The 26,166-nt window shown below is 36.8% G+C and overlaps 1 protein-coding gene across 1 annotated transcript in view; it reads right to left on the bottom strand.

Annotated features, from left to right (window-relative positions):
* The window catches only part of uxs1 (UDP-glucuronate decarboxylase 1), a 109,351-nt gene that overhangs the window by 32,059 nt on the left and 51,126 nt on the right, over window positions 1-26,166 (bottom strand). Inside the window, exons 7-9 of the mRNA XM_056465041.1 lie at window positions 21,798-21,902; window positions 18,761-18,820; window positions 13,525-13,646 (exon numbers count right to left, since the gene is read on the bottom strand). Coding sequence (XP_056321016.1) covers window positions 13,525-13,646; window positions 18,761-18,820; window positions 21,798-21,902 — 287 coding nt within the window. The remainder of the gene's footprint in view (window positions 1-13,524; window positions 13,647-18,760; window positions 18,821-21,797; window positions 21,903-26,166) is intronic.

Raw genomic sequence — 26,166 nt, 5'->3', positions numbered from 1 at the left:
TTGACCGATTCACGATTTCAAATTTTTTATTGTGTAACTAGTCAACTTAAAACAATATAACAACATTACTGAAGAAACATTCTCTTTATAAGTAACTTGAAAAACTATCTGGTTAAGGAACATTGTATTTTTAATGGCCTTGCCATATATAAATTGGTAAAAAAGATGTAAATAAACGTAAAACATATTCATGAGTTAAATATCGTAGAAAATTTGAATGAAATATCAAAGTGAATATTGTGCAATTTGAATTAAACATGAAATATTTCTGTTCTGAATATATAGTAAGAAAATAACCATCTTAACCAATGTAAACATTACATCAGTCAACTCAAAAAGTTAAGCAAATTTACAACAGTAAAAAAAAGAAACAACACTTTGTAGACCATCGTGCAAACAAAGCATGTTGTTGATAAGTTACATGTAGCTGTTCTTTACAGGTTTCTTGAGAGGAAGACCAGTCTCTCAGAAGGGGCACTGGTTGCAGGAACACAGAGGTATTTTCTTGCAAGTTTGCTGAGCCTGGGAAAGATTGTCTCATTAGCCTTCCACCAGTGAAGTGGGTCTGTGTCTGAATCTACAACAGGAAACATCAAATAGGCTGTCAGCTCGACTTTGACTTTGTCTTCTTCTGATTGAATGACAGTTTGTGATGCTGGTGCCGTTTTCTAAAAAAGATACAGTGGAAGTAAAGGACTGAACAAGGAGACTGCAAAGCCTAATTGAACCCAATGAGTGAAGTTGTGGACATGGAGCTGGTGCAAATACAAGCATCAGATGTGTGTCTAAATTAAAAAAAAATATATATATTTATTCTATTTTTCTTTTTTCCCCTTTTAAGTTGCACTATTCTCTGTATTACGCTGCCTGACCGCCTGCCTGGATTTCAACCATGGTTTCAACTAGGTCCACTACTGACTTGACTACTTCAGCAGCTCACCTCTGCTCTTGTTCAAACCAAACTAAAATCGGCGCGGTTTTTCACAAGGCAGGTTTGTACGTCCTTCATACATGTTGAGAGATTGAGTTTATCGACTTGATAAGAGAAAATGTCTTGACAATCCACACAAACGTGACTTAGTAAAGCATGAATTCATGCATCATTTTAATCGCTGCTTCAGTCAGAATGTAAATCCCCTCATCAGGCAGCGCTTGAGCAGAGTGAGAGAGTGGCACCAAACGAAAGGCATAAAAAATAAATAAATAAATAAAAATGTTGTATTTGCACCAGCTCTGCGATGCACTTCCACAACTTGATGCATTGGGTTAAATTAGGCTGTCCCTGTGTTCAGTCCGATACTACCATGGATGAAACCCAGACAGTTAGTCAGGCAGCATAATACAAAAAGTGGACCAAATAAGCGCATTAGTGCAATTATAATGTATCTAATATTTGTATAAAAAAAAAAAAAAAAAAAAAAAACATCACAATACCTTAATTTAAAAAAAAATTATAGTCTTAAAACGTAAATTCAAATTAATTGGAAAAAAATTACAAATAAAATAAAATAAAAAAAAGAAAGAATTGCCTAGTCCTAGGGACTACTATACAGGAGTTTATATACAGTATATTCTGTATATACTCCCATGAACTCCCATATACTGGAGTATGCCCAACCAGTCTACATGTGTTTTGTGGACTTGGAGAACGCATTTGATCGTGTCCCTAGTGGCATTCTGTGGAGGGTGCTCGGGGAGTATGGGGTCAGAGGCGATCTGTTGAGGGCCATCCTGTCCTGTATGAACAGAGTAGGAGTCTGGTTCGCAACGCCGGCAATAAGTCAGATTTGTTTCCAGTGCATGTTGGACTCCGGCAGGGCTGCCCCTTGGCACCAATTCTATTCATAATTTTTATGGACGGAATTTCAAGGCGCAGCCTTGGGTTGGAGGGGGCCCGGTTCGGGGACCACAGGATTTCATCTCTGTTATTCGCAGATGATGTTGTTCTGTTGGCTTCATCGAACATGGACCTTCAGCCTGCACTGGGGCGGTTTGCTGCTGAGTGTGACGCAGCTGGGATAAGAATCAGCACCTCCAAGTCCGAGGCCATGGCGCTCCACCAGAAAAAGGTGGTTTGCCATCTCCAGGTTGGAGGAAAGTCCTTACCCCAGGTGGAGGAGTTCAAGTATCTCTGGGTTTTGTTCAAGAGTGAGGGAAGGATGGAACGTGAGATTGACTGGCGGATTGGTGCAGCGGCAGCACTAATGCGGTCGATGTACCGGTCCGTTGTGGTGAAGAAGGAGCTGAGCCGAAAAGCAAAGCTCTCGATTTACCGGTCAATCTATGTTCCTACTCTCAACTATGGTCATGAGATTTGGGTCAAGACCGAAAGGACAAGATCTCAGATACAAGCGGCCGAAATGAGTTTCCTTTGAAAGGTGATAGGGCGCACTCTTATGGATAGGGTGAAGAGCTCTGACACCTGGGAGGAGCTCGGAGTAGAGCCGCTACTCCTTCACATCGAGAGAAGTCAGTTGAGGTGGCTCGGGCATCTGTTTCAGATGCCTCCTGAACGCCTACCTAGGGAGGTGTTCCAGGCATGTCCCATCAGGAGGAGACCTCGGGGAAGACCCAGGACACGCTGGAGGGACTATGTCTCTTGGCTGGCCTGGGAACGCGCATCACCATATCCTCAGTTTGTTGTTTCACGTCCGCCATTTTCAGTGTGTGAGTCAAAGCTATGTCCTTAAAGGAACACCCTTGCTCTGTTTTTAGATGTAAGGCTCATTGGGCTCAACACAAAATCATCATTTACCACATGATCGCTCTAATCGGAATTATTGTTTGTAACTTAGTTTGTTTGTAGGTAGGTTTGCAAACATGTGTACTTTTCATTGTGTCTACCTTAAACTTCAGCTGTTTGCATTTCATGCGGTCACAGAAGCTCCCTGTGATCTTAACTAGGTGCAGCTGGAAAGTGCGAGCGTGTTGCCTCATGTGTGCGTCCCTCCATTGGAGATAAAATAACGAACTTGCCTGCAGGTTGCACACCAGAAACGCCGTGTCACGCCACGCAACGCCATGCATTTCAGAAATCTAAACATAGAAACGTTTCTATCAGGGTACACACAACAGCGCTTCAAGACGGTGGCTGTCTGCGGCGCCCAGTCACGATTCGGGACACTTCACATTTCTGCTGCACCACAGAGGGCCATCTGAATAGTTTCATTTTTAATAACATCCAAATGTGCGTGTCTGAGTGTGCCGTGTCGCGGCTCTGGTGCCTCAGTCAAAGTCAATTCAGTGTGCGCGGTTATTAGTCTCGGTGTACAAGCTCGGAACTTTAAACTAGCACACAGTTGGCTGTAAAACTATACAAAGACACAAATCATTGTACTCTCTGCTTGGTCTGTGTCCGAGTCGTACATGTACAGCTAAATACTGGTCCTCTCGCTCATGTTGCTTCTCTCTGTCTGCCTGTCTGCTGCTAAACACAGAGCGGGGGAGGTCTTGGCTCCGCCCGCTTGTTATGTTGGGCGGGAAGTCGATACTAATTTTCATGTGAAGCAACACACCCCTAAAACAGCTGAATCTAAATCTACATCTGAATCTACACTGAATCTAAATTGGCACACTTAGAAGAACCATAATAGTAATGTTAAATCTTAAAAAAAGGGGTAAACTATGTGCCCTTTAAAACATATGCTTGTTTATTGTAAAAAATCTGAAAACTACCCAGCCCTTTCCCTTAGCCCTACACCTTCAAGCGGTCTCCTACCCTGTGTACTGCCATAGAGACATCGTTAGCATTAACCGTTATGGTTTTTTTACATTAATCATTTCAGGCTTGCCTTCAATAGGCTTTGCTCACACTTTTTCCTTGTGTATTTATAGTGTAAGCTAGAGGTTCTCAAACTAGTTCCTAGAGGTCCAGTGTCCTGCAGATTTTGGCTCCAACTTGCCTCAACACACCTGCGAGGATGTTTCTATAAAGCCTAGCAAGAGCTTGATTAGCTAGCCCCGGTGCGTCTGATTGGGATTGGAGCTAAAATCTGCAGGATACTGGACTGTGTTAATGAACGAATTAATGAATTAATGATTGAATGATTGGATGAATAAATGAATATTTTGTAGTAAATTGAGAAATATTTAACTCATTTTTTTTCAATAAAAATGAATATTCTGTTTAGAAGAGTATAATAGTATTACTCTTAACCATTTGATATTAACAAGAGGGTTATTGTTTATCTACTTACGACTTGAAATTTTCACCAGATATTGATAACAACCAAATAAATACATATATGAAAATAAAATAAATCTAATTAGTTTACAAATGAAGTCATGTGTAATAAAATTAAATGACACTAGGACAAACTATTGAACCCATGAAGAAAGGAAGGTGCAGAAAGGCAGTGAGACAGCAGATGAAATCTCTTAGTTCTTCTGAAACCCTCTGCCCTTCGTCACTGTAAATTAAAATTAGCCACTTCAGTCCAACATCTACATTAGCAGGATGATGAAAATGAAACCAGGCTGGACATTTCAGCAAGATCAAATGCTTTCAGAGAAAGAAAATCAAGCTGTAGAATGGCCTAGCCAATCACCTGACTTGAATCAAATAGAAAATACAAAATAAAGTTTTGTTGAAGTCTGTGAAAAAATACCCACCTGAGCAATTCATGTGACTTCATTCTCCATATAAGAGGCGTGTTTGAGCTGCCATCACCATATATTTCAGTAGTTCAGTACTTTCTACTTGTGTCATGTCATAGTTATTACACATAACATTTGTTTTCAGATTTTTTTTTGTATTGTTTCCAGGTCCTTTGGGAATATTGTTACCAGGAAAAAATATGACGTGTTCAATACTTTTTCCCCCCACTGTAAATCTAGCCTGAAGAAATAGAGGTTTGAAATGAATAAATGATGACATAATTTTGTGTGTGTGTGAGTGTGTGTGTGCGTGTCTATCTGTTTATAATATAACCAAGTCCATTTAAAGATCCCTAAAGTGATTAACTCTATCTTTGCATGTTTTTTTTTTTGGAAACATTTTCTATTTCTGCAATGTCGTGGCTGAACTACAGCAACTACCATGACAATAATCACCTCAGTGCTGATTTTGTGCTTTATTCAGTGTTAAATGTTACCAGTGTGAGTTTGAAACTCATTTGTCTCATACATTGCCATATGAAAGCATTTACATTTATGCACGGCTGCCCCACAAAAGCACCAACAGATACTTTTTAAGATGTTAAAAATAAAATAACTAGAAAAAATATAGTTCAAACATGAGTTGTAGATCTGTGACAAAATAACACTCAGCAATAATGTTAATGAGTTTTAATATTCATTAATTAGATCATAAACCTGATCATTTGTTTGGGCGTGCAGTGCACTTTTCTGCACTTCTGAACGTATATTTTTTATTTAAATGTTTGTTTTGTGTTGCGTCTGGTGTGGAAAGCCAAACTGCTTATTTCTGGAGTCTTATCGCATCACATTTTGTAAGGAGATGATGTAAGAGGGTGTCTCTAGGTCAGAAAAGTGTGACAATGTCTGCTCTAAAACAACTAATAATCAAAACTTTGTGAAAATCAAAACTATGTGAAAAGACCAAAACACATGGTGCATAAAAAAATAAAACGAAAATAATCAAAAGAGAGATCACAGAGATGGAAAATCGAAGAAAAGACGAAAAAGTCCATAATTAAAGCTGTTTATTTCTGCACCACTAGCATTTTCATTCAAACTGCAAAAATAAGAGCATTTCCACACTCCTGCTTTTTGAAAACTCTTATGGCCCACAAAGCCATAGAGTCCACACTTTAGAAGGAATTTTAAACATGATTTATAGTCATGTCTGCATAAAGTCATCTCTGTACAATCTAGGACAAGACAAAATATTCTAACACACTTTTTTAAAATCTGTTCCCTTGAGCAGGGCAGTGTTCTAACAAAAAAAAAATCCTGTGTGATTACAGGAGTTTTAAAAACACTTTATAGAATGATACAGGATTTTCATCATCTAATAAACCATGGAAAATATGCAATAACTGTAAAACACGTAAATACTATATCAGCTACATCAATCAAAGGTAGGCTGTGTCATGTAAAACTTGAACTGTGCACACATTAAACAGTGGCCTTGATTCAATGCATGAGAGAAACTGTGAATATAACAGGAAGTGTTAAGGCTTTAGATTCAGGTGTTCTAGAATTAACTCTGTGGGCATGAATGAAAACATGAAAACTTTCATTAATATCATTATAAATGAAGGATGGGTGGGAAAACTGTGAGACTGCGCATACCAAGGACAACATGAAGGACAATACCTGCTTAAGTGGTCTTTTAAGTAAGGAAAAGTACTTACATGATTGCAAGGCTTTCATGTGATTACACATGCTGTGTGTGTGTTGTGTGTGTGTGTGTGTGTGTGTGTGTGTGTGTGTGTGTGTGTGTGTGTGTGTGTGTGTGTGTGTGTGCGTGCGTGTGTGTGTGTGTGTGTGTGTGAATAGTGTATATATAGTCCATGAAATCAGTGGTGATGAACTGCAGCTGTGTGTGTAATGACAAACTGATGAATTGAAACTGGTGTATGACTGCAAGTCATGATGGGATTTATAGTCCGAGTGAATGACAGGGAGTGTTCTCCAGCAGCCTGCACGGGCATCCTTTTGATCATTACAACTGTCTGTTCTATTTTCTAATGGAAATAGTTCTAGAGTCTCATAACACACAAACTGCTGCGTTCCTGAATACTTCTGCATTTGTAAAAAGTATTTAGTCAATGATTCAGTGATTCATAAAAATGATCAGATTTTTCAATCTGTAGTAAATCAGCTGTTTTGAATAAATCGCTTGAATAAGAGATTCAATATAATGCCCATTAAAAAGGGGACTTGGTGACCTAATGGTGGTATCAATGTCATACTATTAAAGTTGCTGTGTGTAAGTTTTTCACCCTTCTAAAGTATAAAAACACAATAATATGTTTGCAGATATTTAAGAAACATGAAAAGTGAACATACTTGTTTATCCGAAAAACAATGCTGTCAGTTATTCTGCTTTGAAAATGTGTTTTCTGTGTCGGAACGTCTGTCTTTGTTTTGGTGATTTTAACCCGCCCAATGCCAGTTTAGCCAATTATATTTCAGCACCCCAGGTTGCCCTGAAAGCATGCATCCATGACCAAAATGCGACCTCTGGTGGACAGTAGCAGACTCCAAAATAAGACAAAGATTCAGTTCCACATGAGGTTAATAACTAGGGTTGGGTACCGAAATCCGGTGCCATTATAGCACCGGTACCTTTGTAACCGGTATGTACCGGATCAAATCAGCATATGAATTCCGATGCCTAATTTCGGTGCCACTGGTGCTGCGACAAGGACGTAAGAAGCATCAACATCAAAGGCACACATAGGCGTTGTGTCACACTATCTCTACCATTTAATTCTAAACAACTTTGAGGAATACGGACAGGCGATTGTTATCGTTGCTTAGGGAACGGACGCATGCAACGTGCGCAGTACAGCGCATTCAGCCTGGTTTTCGGTGAGCAAAAGCGACACTCTTCTGATCAACACGCATGATCGCTTTCATCAAATTTGCTTAAACTAAGCGTTCTAAAGCGTATTTTACAAGCAAGGATCCTGACACTGCAACATGCTTTACAAAAGTTGCGTGTAAGGGGGAAATATGTCAAACTTAATGACACATTTGAGGGCTCAAAGGCAAAGGAATGCCTCTCTCACGTGCTATAGGTGTTGTGTGCAATCGATCCCTTGCGCACTTGCTCCCTCTGTGACGGTGCTGCGCGTATCAGTTCCCCGCATTCGTCAGAAGTTGACGCCCAAATTGACACAAGTAATAAAAAGATTAAACTTCAGTTATGTTCATGTTGTGAAACACAATCAAAATGTCCACTGTTGACGATTTTAGACTTCTGTTTTCAACAGCGATTTTAACACTTTTAATATAGGAAGTGCTCGGCTATGCAGACCATTATTAATCAGAAATCTAGTGTACATAGTTTTACGTTAGGAAATGCAGTATTGAATTTACAAACAGAAATCAAAAGCTGAGACATCATTTAGGCCCAATCTACCTCTTAGCCCTTCCCCTTACCCCTACCCCTTGTTTTGCGCGTTCCCACCAAGGGGTAGGGGTGACCCAATTCTCTTTAGCTTGAAGGCGTAGAGCTAAGGTCAAGGGGTAGATACCTCTTCGAACGAAGATTTTTCAGGACCACACTTGAAACCAAGGGGTAAGAAAATTTCCCAGAATACACCAGCCACAGCTGCACCCGGAAGTAAGGAGATCCACAAATTTGTATTTTTTTGTCATTATTACACATTTTTACAAAAAACAAACACATGTTTTAATATATTCATAACCACATTCATGTTGTACAGTCATGCTTTAAAAAAAACCCCTCTAAAATAAAAACTGCAAAATTTCGTGATCTATAATCCGTAATACTAACTCCTGTACAGCAGTCCCACAACAATATGACACTCGATGACACTCGAATACCCTGTCAGAAAAGTCTAGTAGCTGGAAATGAGCTTTTTACAGTGTCTGCTATAATGTTAATGTTGTTTTGGTGTGTTTGCATAGATGAATATGGCCACAGTGTAAATGCACAGTACAGTTATGATCTTATTGCCACATAAGATCGTTATGATAACATAATATATGCCTTCAGTGATTTCCTGAAGATAAATACCGAAAAATATCACAACTGGAATAACTACAGCAGTCGCCATCGTCTGATCTCATATGAAGCATGAGATCGCAATGACATCTGATGACGTGAGCAGGTGATGTAGTGCTGTCCCAATTCTTAGGGGTACATTTTGAAGCCCTTCCCCTTAACACTCATTTTTAAGGGCCAAGGGGAAGGGATACAAAAATAAAATTGCGATTGGGCCTTACTAGTGAAGTTCTCTCTGTCAGCTGTATGCTTCATCATTAAGTTATATTTGAAACTTGACTTGCTGCACTGAACAATGTAAACAAACATCAATAAATGCTTATAGAGATTTTTATTCTCGTTAAAAGAAACATCAGACATTGTATATGATTTTATATGTATAATATAAATTTATATTTTATATATGGACGGTGGTGACCCTGGGTGCGAGGTTCCTTTCATTGCTGCTTGCAGCTTTTATATTTTATATACAAAGTTATGTAACTTTTATTTTTTCCATTTGCAACTAGTGCTGCGTCCTTTGCTGCAGTGGTTTTTAAACTTTCTTGGTCACGCTCTCTTTTAAAGAGAACAAAGAGAGAACAAAGGAGAACACAGTCGGTTCGTAGTCGGAAAAAATAATTGAGCATAAACGATGAGGAGATGAGGAAGCATTTCCGCCAAACCCAGTGACCTTGATGAGCAAGACAAGAGGAATAAAGAAAGACCAAAATGGAAAGGAAGAAAACAACTGTACAGGAAAGCAAAAACATAAAATGAGAACACGACAAAGTGAGAATAGTCCATTTCTTGGTACAGAATGACTTTTTTCTTAAAATATCTCCCAACATGTTTGACATGAGGGTGAGTAAAAGATGACAGATCTTTCCTTTTTGAGTGAAATATGCGTTTAAGCTGCGTTTTATGCAAAAACAAGCAAACAAAAGTAATAGCTTACCCTTAAAGTGCATAAAGAGTGGCAAACAAAAACAAATGACCCTATTAAACCAAATGTACAGTACTATTTTTTCTCCTCTCCAAGCTCAAACAGATTTATCACTCAAATGTCATTGAATTTCATTTTGAATGTAAATGCCAGATGGCACATCAATGATGGTATTCAAATCAAACTTGTAAGGGAGCATTTCTCCTGTGGCGACATGTAGAGGGACAATGTGTGCATTGACGGAACAGGGAATATGAGAATGACATGAAGTGAAGAAAACCAGATAAAATCAGCTGCACTAAAGGCTGATGCCAATCAATCATATCACAATGCTCAACAATGAAGCTGTCAGATAAACCAGATGAACATGATTTAAAAACCACACTGAACAAAATATTATTAACCTTTAAATAATGCCATGGAGCTTAACAGATGGCCCAGCAGACTCTATTAGCCTATAATTAGCATGTAATTATGAATATATGTATTAGGATGCCACAATACTAAATATAATATTGAACCATTTGATACAACCTCCTTGATTCTGCATGCACATGTAAATTGCATCTTTTGGGGTTTTGGATTTAAATATTGCATTTGTTTTTCTTTAGATACTCTCTGAACTGGCTCTGTGCATGTTTAAATGTATGTCCATGTCCAATGTCCAATGTGAGAATGATGAAAGTTCACAGGAAAGTGAAAGTAAAACTTAACTAAGTGGAACTTGTGCTTTGCATATTACCAATCCAAATGCAAACACATTAGTGAGAACTGAACAAACCAACATGAACACAACCCGAGGCAGTGGACAGAGCTACTATTTAGCCAGCTAACATGGAACCAGAAGCTCACACTATATAAACCGCTCTCCATGTTTAACCCTTAGAGACCTACAGCTATTTTGTAAATGACTGGCCTGCATTTTTTCGGCATTCTTATTCTTATTTTAGACATCAAGTATCATATAGTTAAAGACTACATCACTAGCCCTCCTGTGAAATTTCAATCTTTTTAAAATATTTCCTAAGTGCTATTTAACTTAGAAAAGACATTTTTAAACATAATAGTTTTAATAACCAGTTTTCAATTACTAATTTCTCTAATTATCACAATTACGACAGTACCTAAGATTTTTGTTGTTATTTTCAAGATGCTAGTATTTAGCTTTAAGTGCAATTTAAAGGCTTAAATTAGACAAGGTATTGGACAACAGTGGTTTGTTTTGTGGACAATTGAAAAAAATATATTCGTTATGGGGGCTAATAATATTGACCATCAAGCTAGCTTTTAACAGTTTTATTCAAGCCAGACTATTAAAAAATGAAAAAAAATATATATATGTGTATGTGTCTTTGCTCTATTAAACATCTGTTAGGAAATAAAAAAAAATTAAAAATTAAAAAATATGCATGATGGCTACTAATTCTGACTGTATTATTTTAAACAGGAAAACCTAACCGTTTTGATTGGGCATATGCACGGCTAGTTTCACTCTGTGATTGCCCAAATTTCTCAAAAAATATGTTGACAGATGATTTGCAAAACAAAACTATGTCTATTGGTCAAGTAGAGAACAGTATGAACCAATCGAGGCTTGGAGGTGGGAACATGCATCAACAACCACATACGATTTGTCCAAAGACTCAAACCCTGTTGATTTCTTCTGACAAATCAGCATTGTCAAAATGTGATGTAACCACACTCACTACGAAGCCTCTGAAGGTCCCAATATAGAATCACTGAAGACTCTATTTTGTGCCACTCTTTGAATGGTACAGATTGGATCAGCAATTCAAAAGTTATTAAAGATTTAAGAATAATACTACAGTATAATATTTTAGCACGGTGGCTCAGTGGTTAGTCGTTGGCATGGGATTGCTTTGGGTTTTCTGGTTACCCCCACAGTCCAAACACATGCCCTATAGGTTAATTGGATGAACTAAATTTGTCATAGTGTATGAGTGTGTGTGGGAATGTGAGTGTATGGGTGTTTCCCAGTATTGGGCTGCGGCTGGAAGGGCATCTGCTGTGTAAAACATATGCTGGAACAGTTGATGGTTCATTTCGCTGTGGTGACCCTGAATAAATAAGGGACTAAGCCAACGGAAAACTACTGAATGAATATTTGTAGCCTTAAGAGGCTGTCTAGGTCTTTAAGGGTTAAACAAAATTAATTCAAGCTTTCTTATTCAAACATTGAACTTCAAGGTGCATCTTGTTTCTGAATGGTAAAACTCAATTAAGTCCAATATTTATGTCAACATGCTTGACTTGATAAGTAATCAATCATGAACTGTGAGCAAAATGTACCATTGCCCCCCTATTATGTACTATATTTACCCTAAAAAAAGAGAGTATTTATTTGAATAATGACATGTCCAAATTGTATCCAGACAAAAACGAATAATCTGACATAGTGACCAACAATTAATATTGTGTAATCTGAACAGGGCTTAACAATTTAATTAACCCTCGGGTATGTTTGAAATTTTTTTTAACAGATTTGTGTGTGTTGAGCATCATTTAAGACAATATTAGCACCTGTCAGCTTTAATTGTGGGTAAAACTGGATCATTTTGAGCTTTTGTCAGCTAATTTCATCTTCCGAATTTAAAATCATTTTTGGGGCAGAATCAAAATTGGTGACATATCGCTGATGTGCCTGCCAGTGATGACGTGACGTTTTCCCATTATTATTCATAGCAGAGTTTTCTCATCCTTTGAGAAGACCCTGCTTCTTAATAATTAATGAGAGCACATGCTTTCCAGAGATAAGGCAGACCTGCCAAGCTGTGAGACTGTGTCCGTGCACAGCACGCAGAATTTAGCCGTTCATGAAGGGTCGTAAGTGTTTGTTTCCATGATCCACATGGTTTGTTGCATGTTTGACCCCACAATGTTGTCAGGGCTGATACAGAAAAGCTATTGATTTGTCTTTGTCTTTTATCAGTTGAGTTCGTTACCTTTCAGACACATCGCCAATATTCGTGCTGCTGTGTTCGCACATGTTTAAAATCCTCCATATTACAGGCAGGGCTAATGGTTGGATTAGACAGGGCAAGAGACCTGCTGTTCTGCTATCCACCGTGTCTGCATTCAGCTTTATAATTATATAACAAAAAATTGTGGTTATGTGTATATGAAATTACGAATAACGTGTAGCAGGGCATTACATTACTTACTGTTTATTTCTTTGCATTTTAACTTTATAAACTATAACATCATGGGTCTCCTAACGGTTTGTGTCTCATTTTGTGAGCCAACTGACTGTTGTTCGCTCCTCTCTTTTTCCCTGCTCTGCTGGCCACACCCACTCCTCCCTTTACTCACAGCACTCCACGCCCATCATGAAGCATTTTTGAAAGAACTGAAAGAGGGGGGGGGTTTCATGGCCCTTTAAATCGATGATGATGATAATTAGTCGCCATCAATATTTTTTAAACACTGAAAATTTGTATTCCATTTAAACACTGTTTTGTTAAAACTTTAGTATTGCTTGCATAAAAAAAGTAAAAAAAAAAAGTTAACATTGGATGTGAACTTTCTATAGCATGCTTTTAGCCTACTGTAGTGTTTTATGAATGTTATGAATTGAGATACCCAAACAGTATGAGGTAATATTCCTAATATAGAGAATGAAAGTAGGCATATTCCGACTCAGGATAACTATTCAGTTAAAATGAAGCTAATGGTTTGCTCACTATTTCTGTATTGTATTTAATTGTTGATGAAAGATGTGCTGCTGTGAGGTAGCAACATTTGCCACTCACTGAAGTACAGAAATTTGACCTTTTATAAGATCAATAAGGTTTATCAGACAAGAAAGCAACAGCAAAATTTAAACTCGTGACAGATGGATGCATAAAATCAAATTCAGATATCCAACAGCTACACAGTGGTATCATTAACATATTCATGGGTGATTTTTCACTCTTACCTGTTTCATATAGGCATAACACATGGTCTCAGCAACACGCTTTCCTTCATCATAACAGGCCCGGGGACCAATAGGATTCACATGACCCCAGTAGTCCTCATTTTGGGGGTGTACCTCTGGGTCTAGATGAATGCAAAATCAGAGAAATATAATATATGCTTAGTCTTATCAGCAGTTATCGTAAAAATTACTTTTAAAAGTATATTTCATAAGTTACATCTATTCTAAATCACAGTATAAAAAAACTAAATGAGATATTTGACACAGAACAGACAGAACACTTTCAGAATCCTCAAAGTCTGTGCTGTTCTAAAGCAGTGATGGATAAATAACAAAAAACAAGTACTTGAGTTAAAGTAGTAAAGTTACTCCAGTAAAAGTGCTCCTGTTACATTTTTACTAGAGTAAAAGTACAAGTATTTGCCTTCAAATGTTTAAAGTTTGAAGTAAAATTATCCAAAGTACTATGATTTACATGGCTATGATATCCCATCATCAATACTCTTGCAGGAGTTTGGTCTCCAAATGAAAATGTTCACCAACAATTGACATACAGTCAAAAGTTTCACAGTCCTCTTTTACTTTTTTCCCTTGCAGTGCCTTTTAAAAATTACTACTGTCAAAGTCACCTAGACCATGTCAAACTAATGCATGTGGTGAATGCTCTGAAACAGTCCATTAGATATGATGGCTGTACAGAGCGGTGCTATTTCTGAGCGTACTTCCACACTGTGCATCATTCAGTCCTTGTATGTGGCTGAATTTATGAGAGAACAAAATTTGAGTAACATGAAATTGTGGTTATGTAAATTCCTGATTTCCACCATAGGCGGTGCAAAGAGGTTAGAAAGAAAAAGAAATACAATAGAGTTAAAACGTTTATCAGGAAGTCACGGTAGTAATGGTGGTAGACCCCTAGCAATAATCCCACCCCTTTTAGTTAGTACTAAACTGTGATGTACAAACAGTACCGTGCCATGCAGTGGAAAGGTGTCTTTTGGGTCTCACAGCATGGAAAAGTGAATGTCTTTATCGATTTCCTAATCTAGATGTATTGTCTTCAAAGCAAAGACTTCATTTTTTTGTGGCAGGTGTTGTTGATAATTAACTTGTAGATTATGTTAAAAAAATATTGCACAGCACTACGATTACAGAAAAGTTCACTCTATTATAATTCACTTACCTTTTAGTAAGTTTTTGTGCAACTATAACACGCTATAAAAATGTAAAAAAGCAATGACTAAATGTTTTAAATGAGAATCTGCAATGCAGCCGTGGCGGGAATGAATTTTGGTGTGGTGCCCCGCTATGGAAGAATGAATGTAGCGGAAACCATGGATAATATTATTTAAACCATATAGTGATTATATGGTGATAAGTAATGCGGTCTGCTTGATTCTATAGTGATGATCATGGTATGATTAAAAAACATTATATGTTCAGTATCAATGGCATTCAACTCAGAAACAAAACAAGTGTTTGTACTTTTGTGTTGCATATTTAGTTTAATTCAGTTTGTCTGGACTTTTCTATTCTGAACTAGAACAATTATTAACATTTTACAGTTATAGTTACTTTCATTCGTGTGGAGAGAGACAGAGCTTGCTGATACTGGTAGACTAGAGTAGTGTAAACAAGGCTCACTGAGGAGATTTTACAAATGCTGAATTTCAAAGCATGATGGGCAAAGATCAAATCCATAATCAGGGTAAATAATAACTGGGCACAATGTAAAGCTTTGGCAGAAACCCAGTGATAACAGTGCTGTGAGCCATAATAGAGATGGGTAATGAACACCTTTGGACATGTCTGTAAAGTACAACTAAACAAAACAAAACAAAACAAAAAAACAAGTGCTGCAACAATCTAAAATAAACCTGGCAGAAATTATATAATGCAAACAAATGTGTTCAGTGCAAACTGAAAGGTAATAACTGGGTATTAAAAACATTCAAGTTACATAAATCCATTAACAGCACTAAAAACACAAGTATGGCTGAGGGTTTACATACGGGCTGACGTATGTTCTTGCATTCATTTATGTTCGCAAATAGACTGCTCTTCAGTGTAAAGGAGTTTTTCTTTTCAATGCATTTTATTGTTCTTGGCTTATTAAGAACATAGAAACTCGAGAATGGGACAAAACCTAGAATTAGAGCATGATTGATTTTATGCAAATTAAAAAGAGGCGTCCTTTAAAACTTCAGGAGAAGAACTTCAGAAAAGGTCAGGAGAACTACATTACAACTGAATCACATCCTTCAATATTTGACATTTGTATTGAACTGAATTGAATAATCATTGAACCGACTAACGAACTAACTTACTAAAAAAAACCTTAATTTCTGTGGAACTGCTTAATGCAACTCTGTAAAGCATCTCTGTATCTGCATAAAGCAGCTTTGACATATTCGGTATTGTAAAAAGCGATTTAGAAATAGACGACTTGGCTTTAAAGAGCCCCTATTTTACATATTTTGGTTTTGGGGGTCTCCAACAACAGACTGATATGCATGCAAGGTCAAAAGACATTCATTGTCTTATAATATGCTTTTATTTTTACTTAATTATCCCAACAACTCCCATCTGATTTGTTCAGCGATTCTTTTGTTCCCAAACCAATCCTTTGCATGAGGGTAATCCGCTGTAACTGGTCCGATTACCCAGTCTGCTATGATTGGTTCAGTGTGAGACAGAGAGAAATGCCCACCACGGCTATAAAGTAGCTCACAGAGTATGTAAGAGTCCAATGCAGGAATGCATTAAAGCAATGCAGTTAAACACCAGCATATTACTCTACTCTTAATGCTAACCCCAAAAAATAACAGCGACACACATTCAGTATTAATCCACACAGTGGCAAGGTTGAACTATTCTGAAAACTGACCATGCCACACGTGTGTAGGAACAGCTGATCGTGGCCATAGCAAAGTCAAACAGCAGATGATCGCGAGTTGAGAAATATTGACGCGTTCAAGCAAAAGATCTGAACCCAACGCAATTCATATATTTGACTCTGAGTCAATAGTTTTAAACATGCCGCACTTTCAGATTTAAACCTCAGCTGGATGTTTTCAAAAAACAATAATAGGGGCTCTTTAAAGCAATTGTCATAAAGAATAGTAGATTGTATCCTATTTGAAGGCAATCAATAGCCAGACAGTTTGTCACTTTATCGTGACAAAAGTCTCATTTCTTGCATCTAATGAATGGTAATCACAAACTTAAAACCTACAAATAAAAAGGCTAAAAGGCTAAAAAACAAAAAACAAACAAACGGCTAACTGCACATAACTAATTAACAGTATGTATATTTCTCTGTGGAATAATAACGATCTGTGTTCATTCATGTATCCCAAATGAGTTGATTATCCAACCATTAAAACTACATAAGAACGACTGCATTTAGGAAAGGGACGATAACTGTTCCAAGGTTTATCCTTGTTTGAAAAAGTCATGGTATCAAAACCGCAAAAATAAAATCTGTTATACCATTCCCAAGGTATTTGTAAGGGTTTTTTAATGTATTTTATATGTGTTGTGAAGAAATCGGTGTTTTGAAACATAAAGAGATCAGGGGTCCGTTCTTCGTACCTTGCTTAAATGATCTATGATGATTAGGCAGATTCTGGATCTTTTACATTTACATTTGCATTTAGTCATTTAGCAGACGCTTTTATCCAAAGCGACTTACAAATGAGGACAAGGAAGCAATTTACACAACTATAAGAGCAACAGTGAATAAGTGCTATAGACAAGTTTCAGGTGTGTAAAGTCTAAGAAGCAAAGCATTAGTAATGCAAGGTTTTTTTATTTTATTTATTTTTTTATTTTGAGAGAATACAGTTAGTGGTATAGCCAGAGAGGCAGTTACAGATTAGGAAGGAAAGTGGAGACTAAATAGTTTTTAGTCGTTTCTTGAAGACAGCAAGTGACTCTGCTGTTCTGATGTAGTTAGGGAGTTCATTCCACCAACTGGGCAGATTGAATGCGAGAGTTTGGGAAAGTGATTTCTTCCCTCTTAGGGATGGAACCATGAGGCGACGCTCATTCACAGAACGCAAGTTTCTGGTGGGCACATAAATCTGCAGAAGTGAGAGCAGATAAGAAGGAGCAAAGCCAGAGGTTGCTTTGTAAGCAAACATTAGAGCTTTGAATTTGATGCGAGCAGCAACTGGCAGCCAGTGCAAACGGGTGAGTAGCGGAGTGACATGTGCTCTTTTTGGTTCATCAAAGACGACTCGTGCTGCTGCGTTCTGCGTGCTGCTGCGTTCTGCGTTCATTATCAGCAATGCAACGATTGGCTGACGGCACAGCAGCGCAATGACATCATCTGATTAATATTCAATTATCCAAGTAAGCAAAATTACATAAAATCCATAGGAAATGGTTTGTTTAATATGATACGCAATGACTTTCCATTTAAGGCAGTTGTGGGCTACAGACTTTACACTTTCATGTGTCGAGTATTTAGCAATTTATTTAGTTTTACAGTTAGAGCGGATTTTCTTCATTATAGTAGCCATAGTAGTATTATAGTTGCCGGTTTCGTAATCAGTGTAAATAATAACTGGATGTTTACAAACGCATTTTGATATTGGCAAAAGGCGTCTGCAGGTGTGGAATAAAGAGGTCATGTTGGGTCTTCTGGTTCTGTTCTTCAAACAGACTTATTTCATGGCCATTACATTTCAATTTCTTTCGGGATAATTTATTTCTCCTGTGGTCCTAAAAGCAGTTTCAACTACATCCCTTTGTCCACAATTCAGATTCTAAAAGAAAATGCAAAGAGTTTGTCGATAACAGTCTCATGCACTCTAAAGCAAACCATACCTTTCTTTTCTAGCCTTTGAATTCAATTCGGAGTGTTACAGCCAGTAACTATAATGCTAAGACAACCTGGCTAGAAATATCTGATGAAACCAATACAGGCTCATTGGAAATACATGCTTCAGCCTACATTTTTGTGAAACCGCAAAAACACAAACAGAATAAAAAAAAACTGGTAGCATTAATTAAATAGTGGAGGGGACAGGGCTCCCAGACACCATTGATTGATGACAAATTAACCTTTTGAAGTTCATTTACTAGATAGTTAAGTACACAGTGCCATTTAGAACACAATTAAGCATGTTAAGAAAGATAGCTGGTCTATACAATAAATATGTACATATTTAGTGTCATATTGACAACAATAAATAAACAAACATATGAATAGAGATATTGGTAAGCATACCTCCGTACACTTCTGACGTGGAGGCAAGGAGCAGGCGAGCTCCAACCCGCTTGGCCAATCCTGTGGACAGAGAGAAAGATGAGCAAATCAGTTGTAAAATTGTATCTAACCAGATAGAGACTGAGTCATCAATCAATATGACTCCTATTGGGTGAGTCACAAACAACCAAACAGACATCAATCAGAAAAAGACTGCAGCGTAAAAAGTAAAGACATCCATATCAGTGTATCAGCTGAGAAAGAAAATAATGTGCAACAATGCACTGCTTTCACAGCTTAATGCTTGAATTGAGGTGTTAAATTCTCATTATTATGATTGAGTGGTTTGACTTTCTGGGAAAAAAAAAACTATTCAGGTAGCCATTCTGCTACAAAAATGCACAATATAATTCATTAACTGCACACTATGGCCATGGGATTTGATACAAGTTTCCTGAAAGTTTGCTAAAAAAAAAAAAAAAAAAGGCTAAATTTTTTTATAGGAATAACAGTGCGATCTGTGCATTAGAATAATCCTTTTATTTACTTTCCTTGGCGATGACGTAACAATAACATACTTATTTTTAGCTGCATAAGGCACAAGAAAAATGGTGTTTTTAAATGAAGACGAGTTTGATTAAAGGTTTACAAGAACTGAAAGGCTACAGTGCTTCCTGTTTTCTTCACAAATTTCTGACTAAAAACTGGACAAAAAGTGGACTGGATTACTTGCTGGCGAAAATTTATGGCACTGAATCACTATATCTTGTGATGGTAGGGAGTGGTCGTTCATGCACTGCCCGTCCTGAAAATATCACCACTATCGAAGACATGGTACTGAGCCAAAAAGACGCACCGCAAACCCATTGCACTGTCCTACAGATTACACGTGAGTAAGGCATTTAATGAGTACGATATGTAAACGTTGCTTTATTTCTGTGTGTGCTAATTTGTAAGTAATAAAATTGAAGCGTTCTGTCAATATTTGAATTATCAGTTTAACAAGGTAATGCGGTGATATAAATCAGGTGAGGTGGAAAACGTATACATATCATACATGAACTGATTTTAGTGAGTTTCTTAGCCATAACTTTGTCATCAAGGATTTTACATCAGATTTCAATCAGGTTAGGATCAGGACTCTGGGCTGCCATTTCATGAAATTTCCTGATATCAATGTTTTCAGTTAAAGGAACGGTTTCTACTATTTTGCAGTGCGCAAAACTCACTGTTTAATTGGTTATACTAAATTAACTGTGGAATGAGATTGCTGTACCAGGTGAGCTTAAGAGGTAAAAAGTGTTAAACAGTTTATAATTTTGTAAAAAAAAAATTACTTATAGAGCAGATAATGTTTTACAAATGTCAAAATGTAGTTGCTTGCAAACCGCACACTAAGGTGGATGATAACATACCATTGTGAAACAAACAAAAGTATTTATTAATCAATAACATTTTCCCATAATTATTCTGTATTAAAAAGGAACATAATCTGCCGCTGAAAACAGCAGTCAATATGTATCGTATACATACTTCTTATAGTTTATTTCTGAGTACACTTTAGTAGTTCATTCCAACTTGGAAGCCTAATGCAAAATCAATATATTTTACTAAACACACAAGAATTTTATGAATGACAGCAATTTTGCAATTTTGTGGAACTGCAATTTTGTGGAACAGATTCCATATGGCATTAATAATAACCCGAAAAAGCAATTATATGTAATTGCAGGCATGAGAAAGAACATAAATAATTTCATGTCGCCAGAGAAATGATAACTCAGTAAGAAGAAGAAGAAGAAGAAGAAGAAGATTGTACATTTGCAACTGCTTCTTGCAGACAATGGACATTGAAGAGTGCGCAAAAAATGCACAGTGGAAACAGTCTAACCTTTTCAAAAATGACAGGTGAAATATCAAACTGAACTAAACTGTCTTTTCACATGCGGTGTAATTTTCTGAGTACTTGATAGCCTTGTTAGTTTGTGTGTCAGCTTAAACATTGCTCCAAATCAGTTAAAAGTTCAGTTTAGCTGATACTCTTCAAACATACTGTAATTAAAGATTGTTAACACCACATCTTGCATGCTTATCAGTGATATATCCTGAGGTAAAATCTCAGACCTAATTAATTCAATTACACAATTAGGCTCAGTAATTTGAAAAGCATGTGACAAAATAAAACTAAAATATCAAAACAAAGGACATACAACATACAAACTTAATTTTCTTCCTTTACTTTCAGAAACAAGATAACATGGAGCTCAATTTTTGTGCGATATCCAAGATGATGAAAGTGTCTTTCCTGATCATTCCATAGTTTTTCAAATCAAATGGTGGATGGCAATAGTAACCACTCCAAGACAGCATCCAGTGGAATTACTAATAGATTTTAATAAAAAAATGTTTATCAGGGATGTACTATGTTGGATTTTGTTCATAAACATTTGGTCATATTTTAAACATCTTTTAGCCCAATAGTTGACATCTGCTATGCAGTTTCAGAATAAATAGATTAATACTATTTACAAAGACTTCCTTTTTTTCTTTTCTTATAAGAAATAATGTGATCTTTCTAATTAACATTACAGGACATTACCAGTCTCTCACTCTGAACTATGAAAGTGACTGTAACGGACCAACATCACAGCAGAGAACTGATTTTAGTGTGTTTCTTAGCCATAACTTTGTCATCATGAATTTTACATCAGATTTCAATAAGGTTAAGTTCAGGACTCTGGGCTGTCATTTCATGAAATTTCCTGATATCAATGTTTTCAGATGCAGTACACAAAACTCATCATCCTGCCTGAAAATTACTGGCTGATTGAGTGATGAACACAGGGAAGAAACAATATGTTGACAATGGAATATTTAATCAATATTTGCATCCGCTCTCTCATGTAACTGTAAAAAACTCAAAGTCACACTGCAGAAAACATCATCAAACCATGACACTTTATCTGCACTTTTCATTGACTTCTTTACACTCAATTTGTGTTCTGAAGTTGAGGGTAAGTAAATGAAAAAAGAATGTGCATTCTTGGGTGATACTTACCTAGCATGTTGAGAGTACCAATAGTATTTGTTTTTAGTGTCTTGATTGGATTGTACATGTAATTTGGTGGCGATGCAGGCGAGGCCAAATGATATATCTGGTCAACTGAAAAAAGAAGAGAACAAAAAGAGTTAAAGTGAGAAATGAACTGTTTACTGGGCTCTTTCCCCATCCCACTTGTCCGAGAACAGATTGGGCAGAAAGAAAACACACACATTTTTATTTAAACCAATGTAAACATCACCCAACTGATCATAGATTACAGATACTGAATTTTCCATGAAGCTAATCCAAAGCAACAGCCTAAATACATGACAACCATCTGCCCATTCATATGCCCAACCAAATGAGCTGTCTTCTTAATGCAAATGATTGTTCTGAGGGGGTATTATGGCTAAAGACAGTCAAGACTATGAATATATAATTAGAAACCAATGTTAGCAAATTGTGTTCTTCCAAACAAACTTGAGCAATGCGACTTATATTTAAGCTTTTTGTCTCTCGTACTGCTTAAAAAATTATTTGGTAAACATACAAATATAAGCTAGAAAGAGCATGTTCAACAATATCAAAATTCTCATCAGGCCAACATGCAGAAAGATGAGTATCGGTAAAAAAAAGAGGATTTCAAACACACAGACAAAGCAAAGGAAAGTCAATATAATTGATGCGGAACAAACAGAATAAACTGCCAAGTTCTCATTCATGCTGCACAACCTAGATGCATTGATATGAAGAGATCAATTAAAAAGAGCCGAGGAAGGAGATGAGTCAAATGAGTAGCTGACTGAGGCTGAAAAGGAATTAAAAATCAAAAAGCTGGGACATGCTGGTGCTATGATTTAGTTGGCAAAGAGGAACAAAAATCTTAAGGTCCACTCTAGGAGTCTTCAAACTTTTTTAGGCCAAGAACCTGCTGGTAAATGAACCAAATATGGCCACCTGTTTAATACACTGTCGATGTTCATTTGGAATCAAAAAAATATTGACCGTATACTGACTGATTATCAGTGGCTTTTGAGTTGACTCATTTTGGTAGATCTCGGCTTGGATTGACGAAACACTAAAAAGAAAATAGAATTTTACACTTAGTGTTTAGTCATTCCAACCCTAGATCGACCAAAATGAGGCAACTCAAAAGCCACCGACAGATAATCAATCAGTCTCAAAACGTCTATCCCTACAGAAGAAATAAGAATCAGCATCACAAATAAAAACAGCTAAATCCACAAAAAGTGCCTGAGGACAATTGTGTTATTTGAGTTCCAGGCTTAAGTGCCTCAAGCTAAACATTTGAAGCTCTTGCACAGTTTCCGCGGCAAACACTCCAAGTTTTTATCCTCAGAAGAACTGATTTTGAAAAAGCTGTTCATCCTGAATCATGGAAGCAGCCAGACATGCTCTCAGTAGGCTGAGATTAGATCCAAAGTGACTACTGACAGACTATTTACTAACTGACCTTTACGTGACAGTAATTTGACTGAATTTATTATACTAAATACAGTGTGACATCTATTTAGCATTTTCAGTGTCCCACAAACACCTTGAAAATGTATACTATTATTGCTATTAGAGATTGCTATTAACATCTCAGCCTAAATGCCATATCTAAATCCAAAAGTTCACAATATAGACATTCATTTCCTTAGTTACTAGTTTAAATGTCAAATGTGTTGTGTTACTTGGTATAAATGTCAACATCTTAATGAAAGTTTTTAATTTGTGAATCTTAAAAACTACACTATATGTTTAGTTTGCTAAACTGTTGACCATGTTGCTGCTGAGCAGAAACCTCACATTAACTGTACATTTAAACATGTTTTCTTATAAATCAATGCTATTGGTAAGTCTTTGGGCCCTATGATACACCCAGCGCAATAAGGCGAAAGATGTGTTTGGTGCAATTTGTTGCTATTTTCAGACCAGCGCAACATAATTTCACGTTTTTGCGCTACGTTGTTTAAATAGCAAATCCATTTGCACCCCTTTGTGGACTCATGGGTCCAAATGTTTACAAATAGCTTAATACGCACAAGATGTACAGCAAAAAAAATAAAGGATTAAAATTTTACAAAAATTATTATTTTCTACATAAATATAAAAACCCCTACCTCCCTGCCTTCATCTCGGGGGAGGGGGGGGGGGGGGCTTTTTTAGTTTATGACAATATGCATTTGTAAATTATTATTATTAGCAGTATTATTTATTACATGCATATTTATTTGTTTTAATAAAAACAAGTTTAGATTTGTCCACCTTTATAAGAATAGGACATGTGTTTGGATAACTCTTTTTTTGACCACACTTTGTTAATTATCGTTCATTTATTCGTTTGATGGAAATTAGAAATGAATTTAGAAATAGTTTTGAAACAAATCTTTGTGTTTAACTAACGAAATTAAATATGTAGGCTAAAGGATGTCTTCAGTGGAGTACATACAACACAGTTTCCTTATCCTCAAACGTAAAGGAGTAAAGAGTAAAAGTAAAGAGGCTAAATGGAGGAGGCTCATTCTTTATCCTAGCACTGCAGATGGTCTATTTAACTCTGTTTCCTCTCTAGTAAAGCATTCAGTTTTTCCACTTACAAAGTCCGCCATGTAAATAGCAAATGTGCCCTGGCGTGACGCAACTGACTCTTAAAGGGAATGTGAGATGTGACTCTGATTGGTTTAATGCACACTACACTTAAACCACACCAATAACTCGTTAAGAGAATAAGCACAATCATGTTAGACCATGTGCCAGGGTGCAGTTTATTTTTTCATCATTAAAAACAGCAAAGGTGGATTTAGACATGTCCTTAATGCTTTTGCTCTATGCACTTTAGACATTGCACCTAGATCATTAAAATAGAGCTAGTATGTCTGTCTGATGATTTTTACAAATAAACGTTGAAACATAGTATTTAAAAAGTTTGTGACAATCTTTCCAGTGCATCCTTAACTTTACTGTAAAAGCCATCAAGGATCGAATTCCCTGACATTTGCTGACTAAGAAGCTGAATTTGCATGACTTATAATGAATATAAAAACAGGCAAAATTTAGCCAGAATTTAACAGTCCTGTGATCACTGAATTCAACTGAAAAAAATAAACAAATGGTACAATGGTACAAAATTTAGAGAAGGATGGGATTTTTTTTTAATATCCTTTATATCCTTTGGCCAGAAACTGTTCAAATTCCTCTCATGCCATCTGTATTGTTTTATATTAAATAACATTATATTTACATATAGACAGCGCTTATTTGGTGTGTTTGTGTACATTAAGTTGTCAGAAAAACTACACAGTGGTGTGACTTGCTTTAGATGTGTCATTATTACAATGCACTTTCAGTCACAGTCTATTTGAACAAGGCTATGTCTGTTGTATTGATCACTAAGCACTGTTAGTTTTGATCATTTAGAGTCATTTATGTATCAATTCATTTGGCGTAGTAGGCTTTATATTGTTAATAGGTAGTGTAAAAATGTTGATGGTTCTGTGGGTCTCGTCCATTAAATCTGATCTTTTATATTGGATACATTTTATATCTGTATTTTATATTGAATTCAACTCAGGTGATTGGTTGGGCCATTCTACAGCTTAATTTTATTTCTCTGAAAGCATTTAGAGCTTCAATGGCTCTGTTTTGGATCATTGGGTTGCTGAAGAACTACTGAGAGATTTCAGCTGCTGTCTGGGCTTTCACTGCCTTCCTACACCATCCTTTCTTCATGTGTTCAATACTTTGATTTGTACTTCATTTGTAAACTAATTAGATTTTTTTTTTTTTGCATATTTAGATTTCTTTGGTTGCTACCACATCTGGTGAAAAGTTAACGTCAACAGCACCTTTAGAAATATGTTTTCTGAGAAGACGGGATCATTACTTATTTTCTCCGCTGTATTCACTGCAAAACAACACAAGAAATCCAGCAAATACTGGCAAATGTGATGCTGTTACTCCATGCTGTTTTGAGCTGACAGCTAAAAATTGTGATGATCTGCTCTAATGCTGTAAATCTGGACACACACTGAATAACGCTTCTGTTTACATAGTGTTTCCAGCAAGTGACATCATAGAGTTGTAATGATATTTTGACGTGCATAGTTTTCAATATAAATACTAGATTGCTTGTGAATAACTGTGGTACATTGAATGGAAAAGAAATCAGGCAATTTCGACTGTAATTTAACGGGCCCCTTCTGTAAATGTGGCTAATCTCACAGTTGAGTGTGTCACCCGTACTCAGCAGGGGTTGAAGCCAGCAGCTGAGATTTTCCATTACAGACATAGCAGGAATTGTTTTCGACAAGCCATCCTGTCACCTCTCCTGGAAGGTGAGATGCTACCTGACAAAGAGGCGCAAACAGATAGCCTACTA

The sequence above is a fragment of the Danio aesculapii genome, chromosome 9, assembly GCF_903798145.1.
Source record: "Danio aesculapii chromosome 9, fDanAes4.1, whole genome shotgun sequence".
Classification (NCBI taxonomy): domain Eukaryota; kingdom Metazoa; phylum Chordata; class Actinopteri; order Cypriniformes; family Danionidae; genus Danio; species Danio aesculapii.
This window is presented reverse-complemented; position numbering and strand designations above follow the sequence as displayed.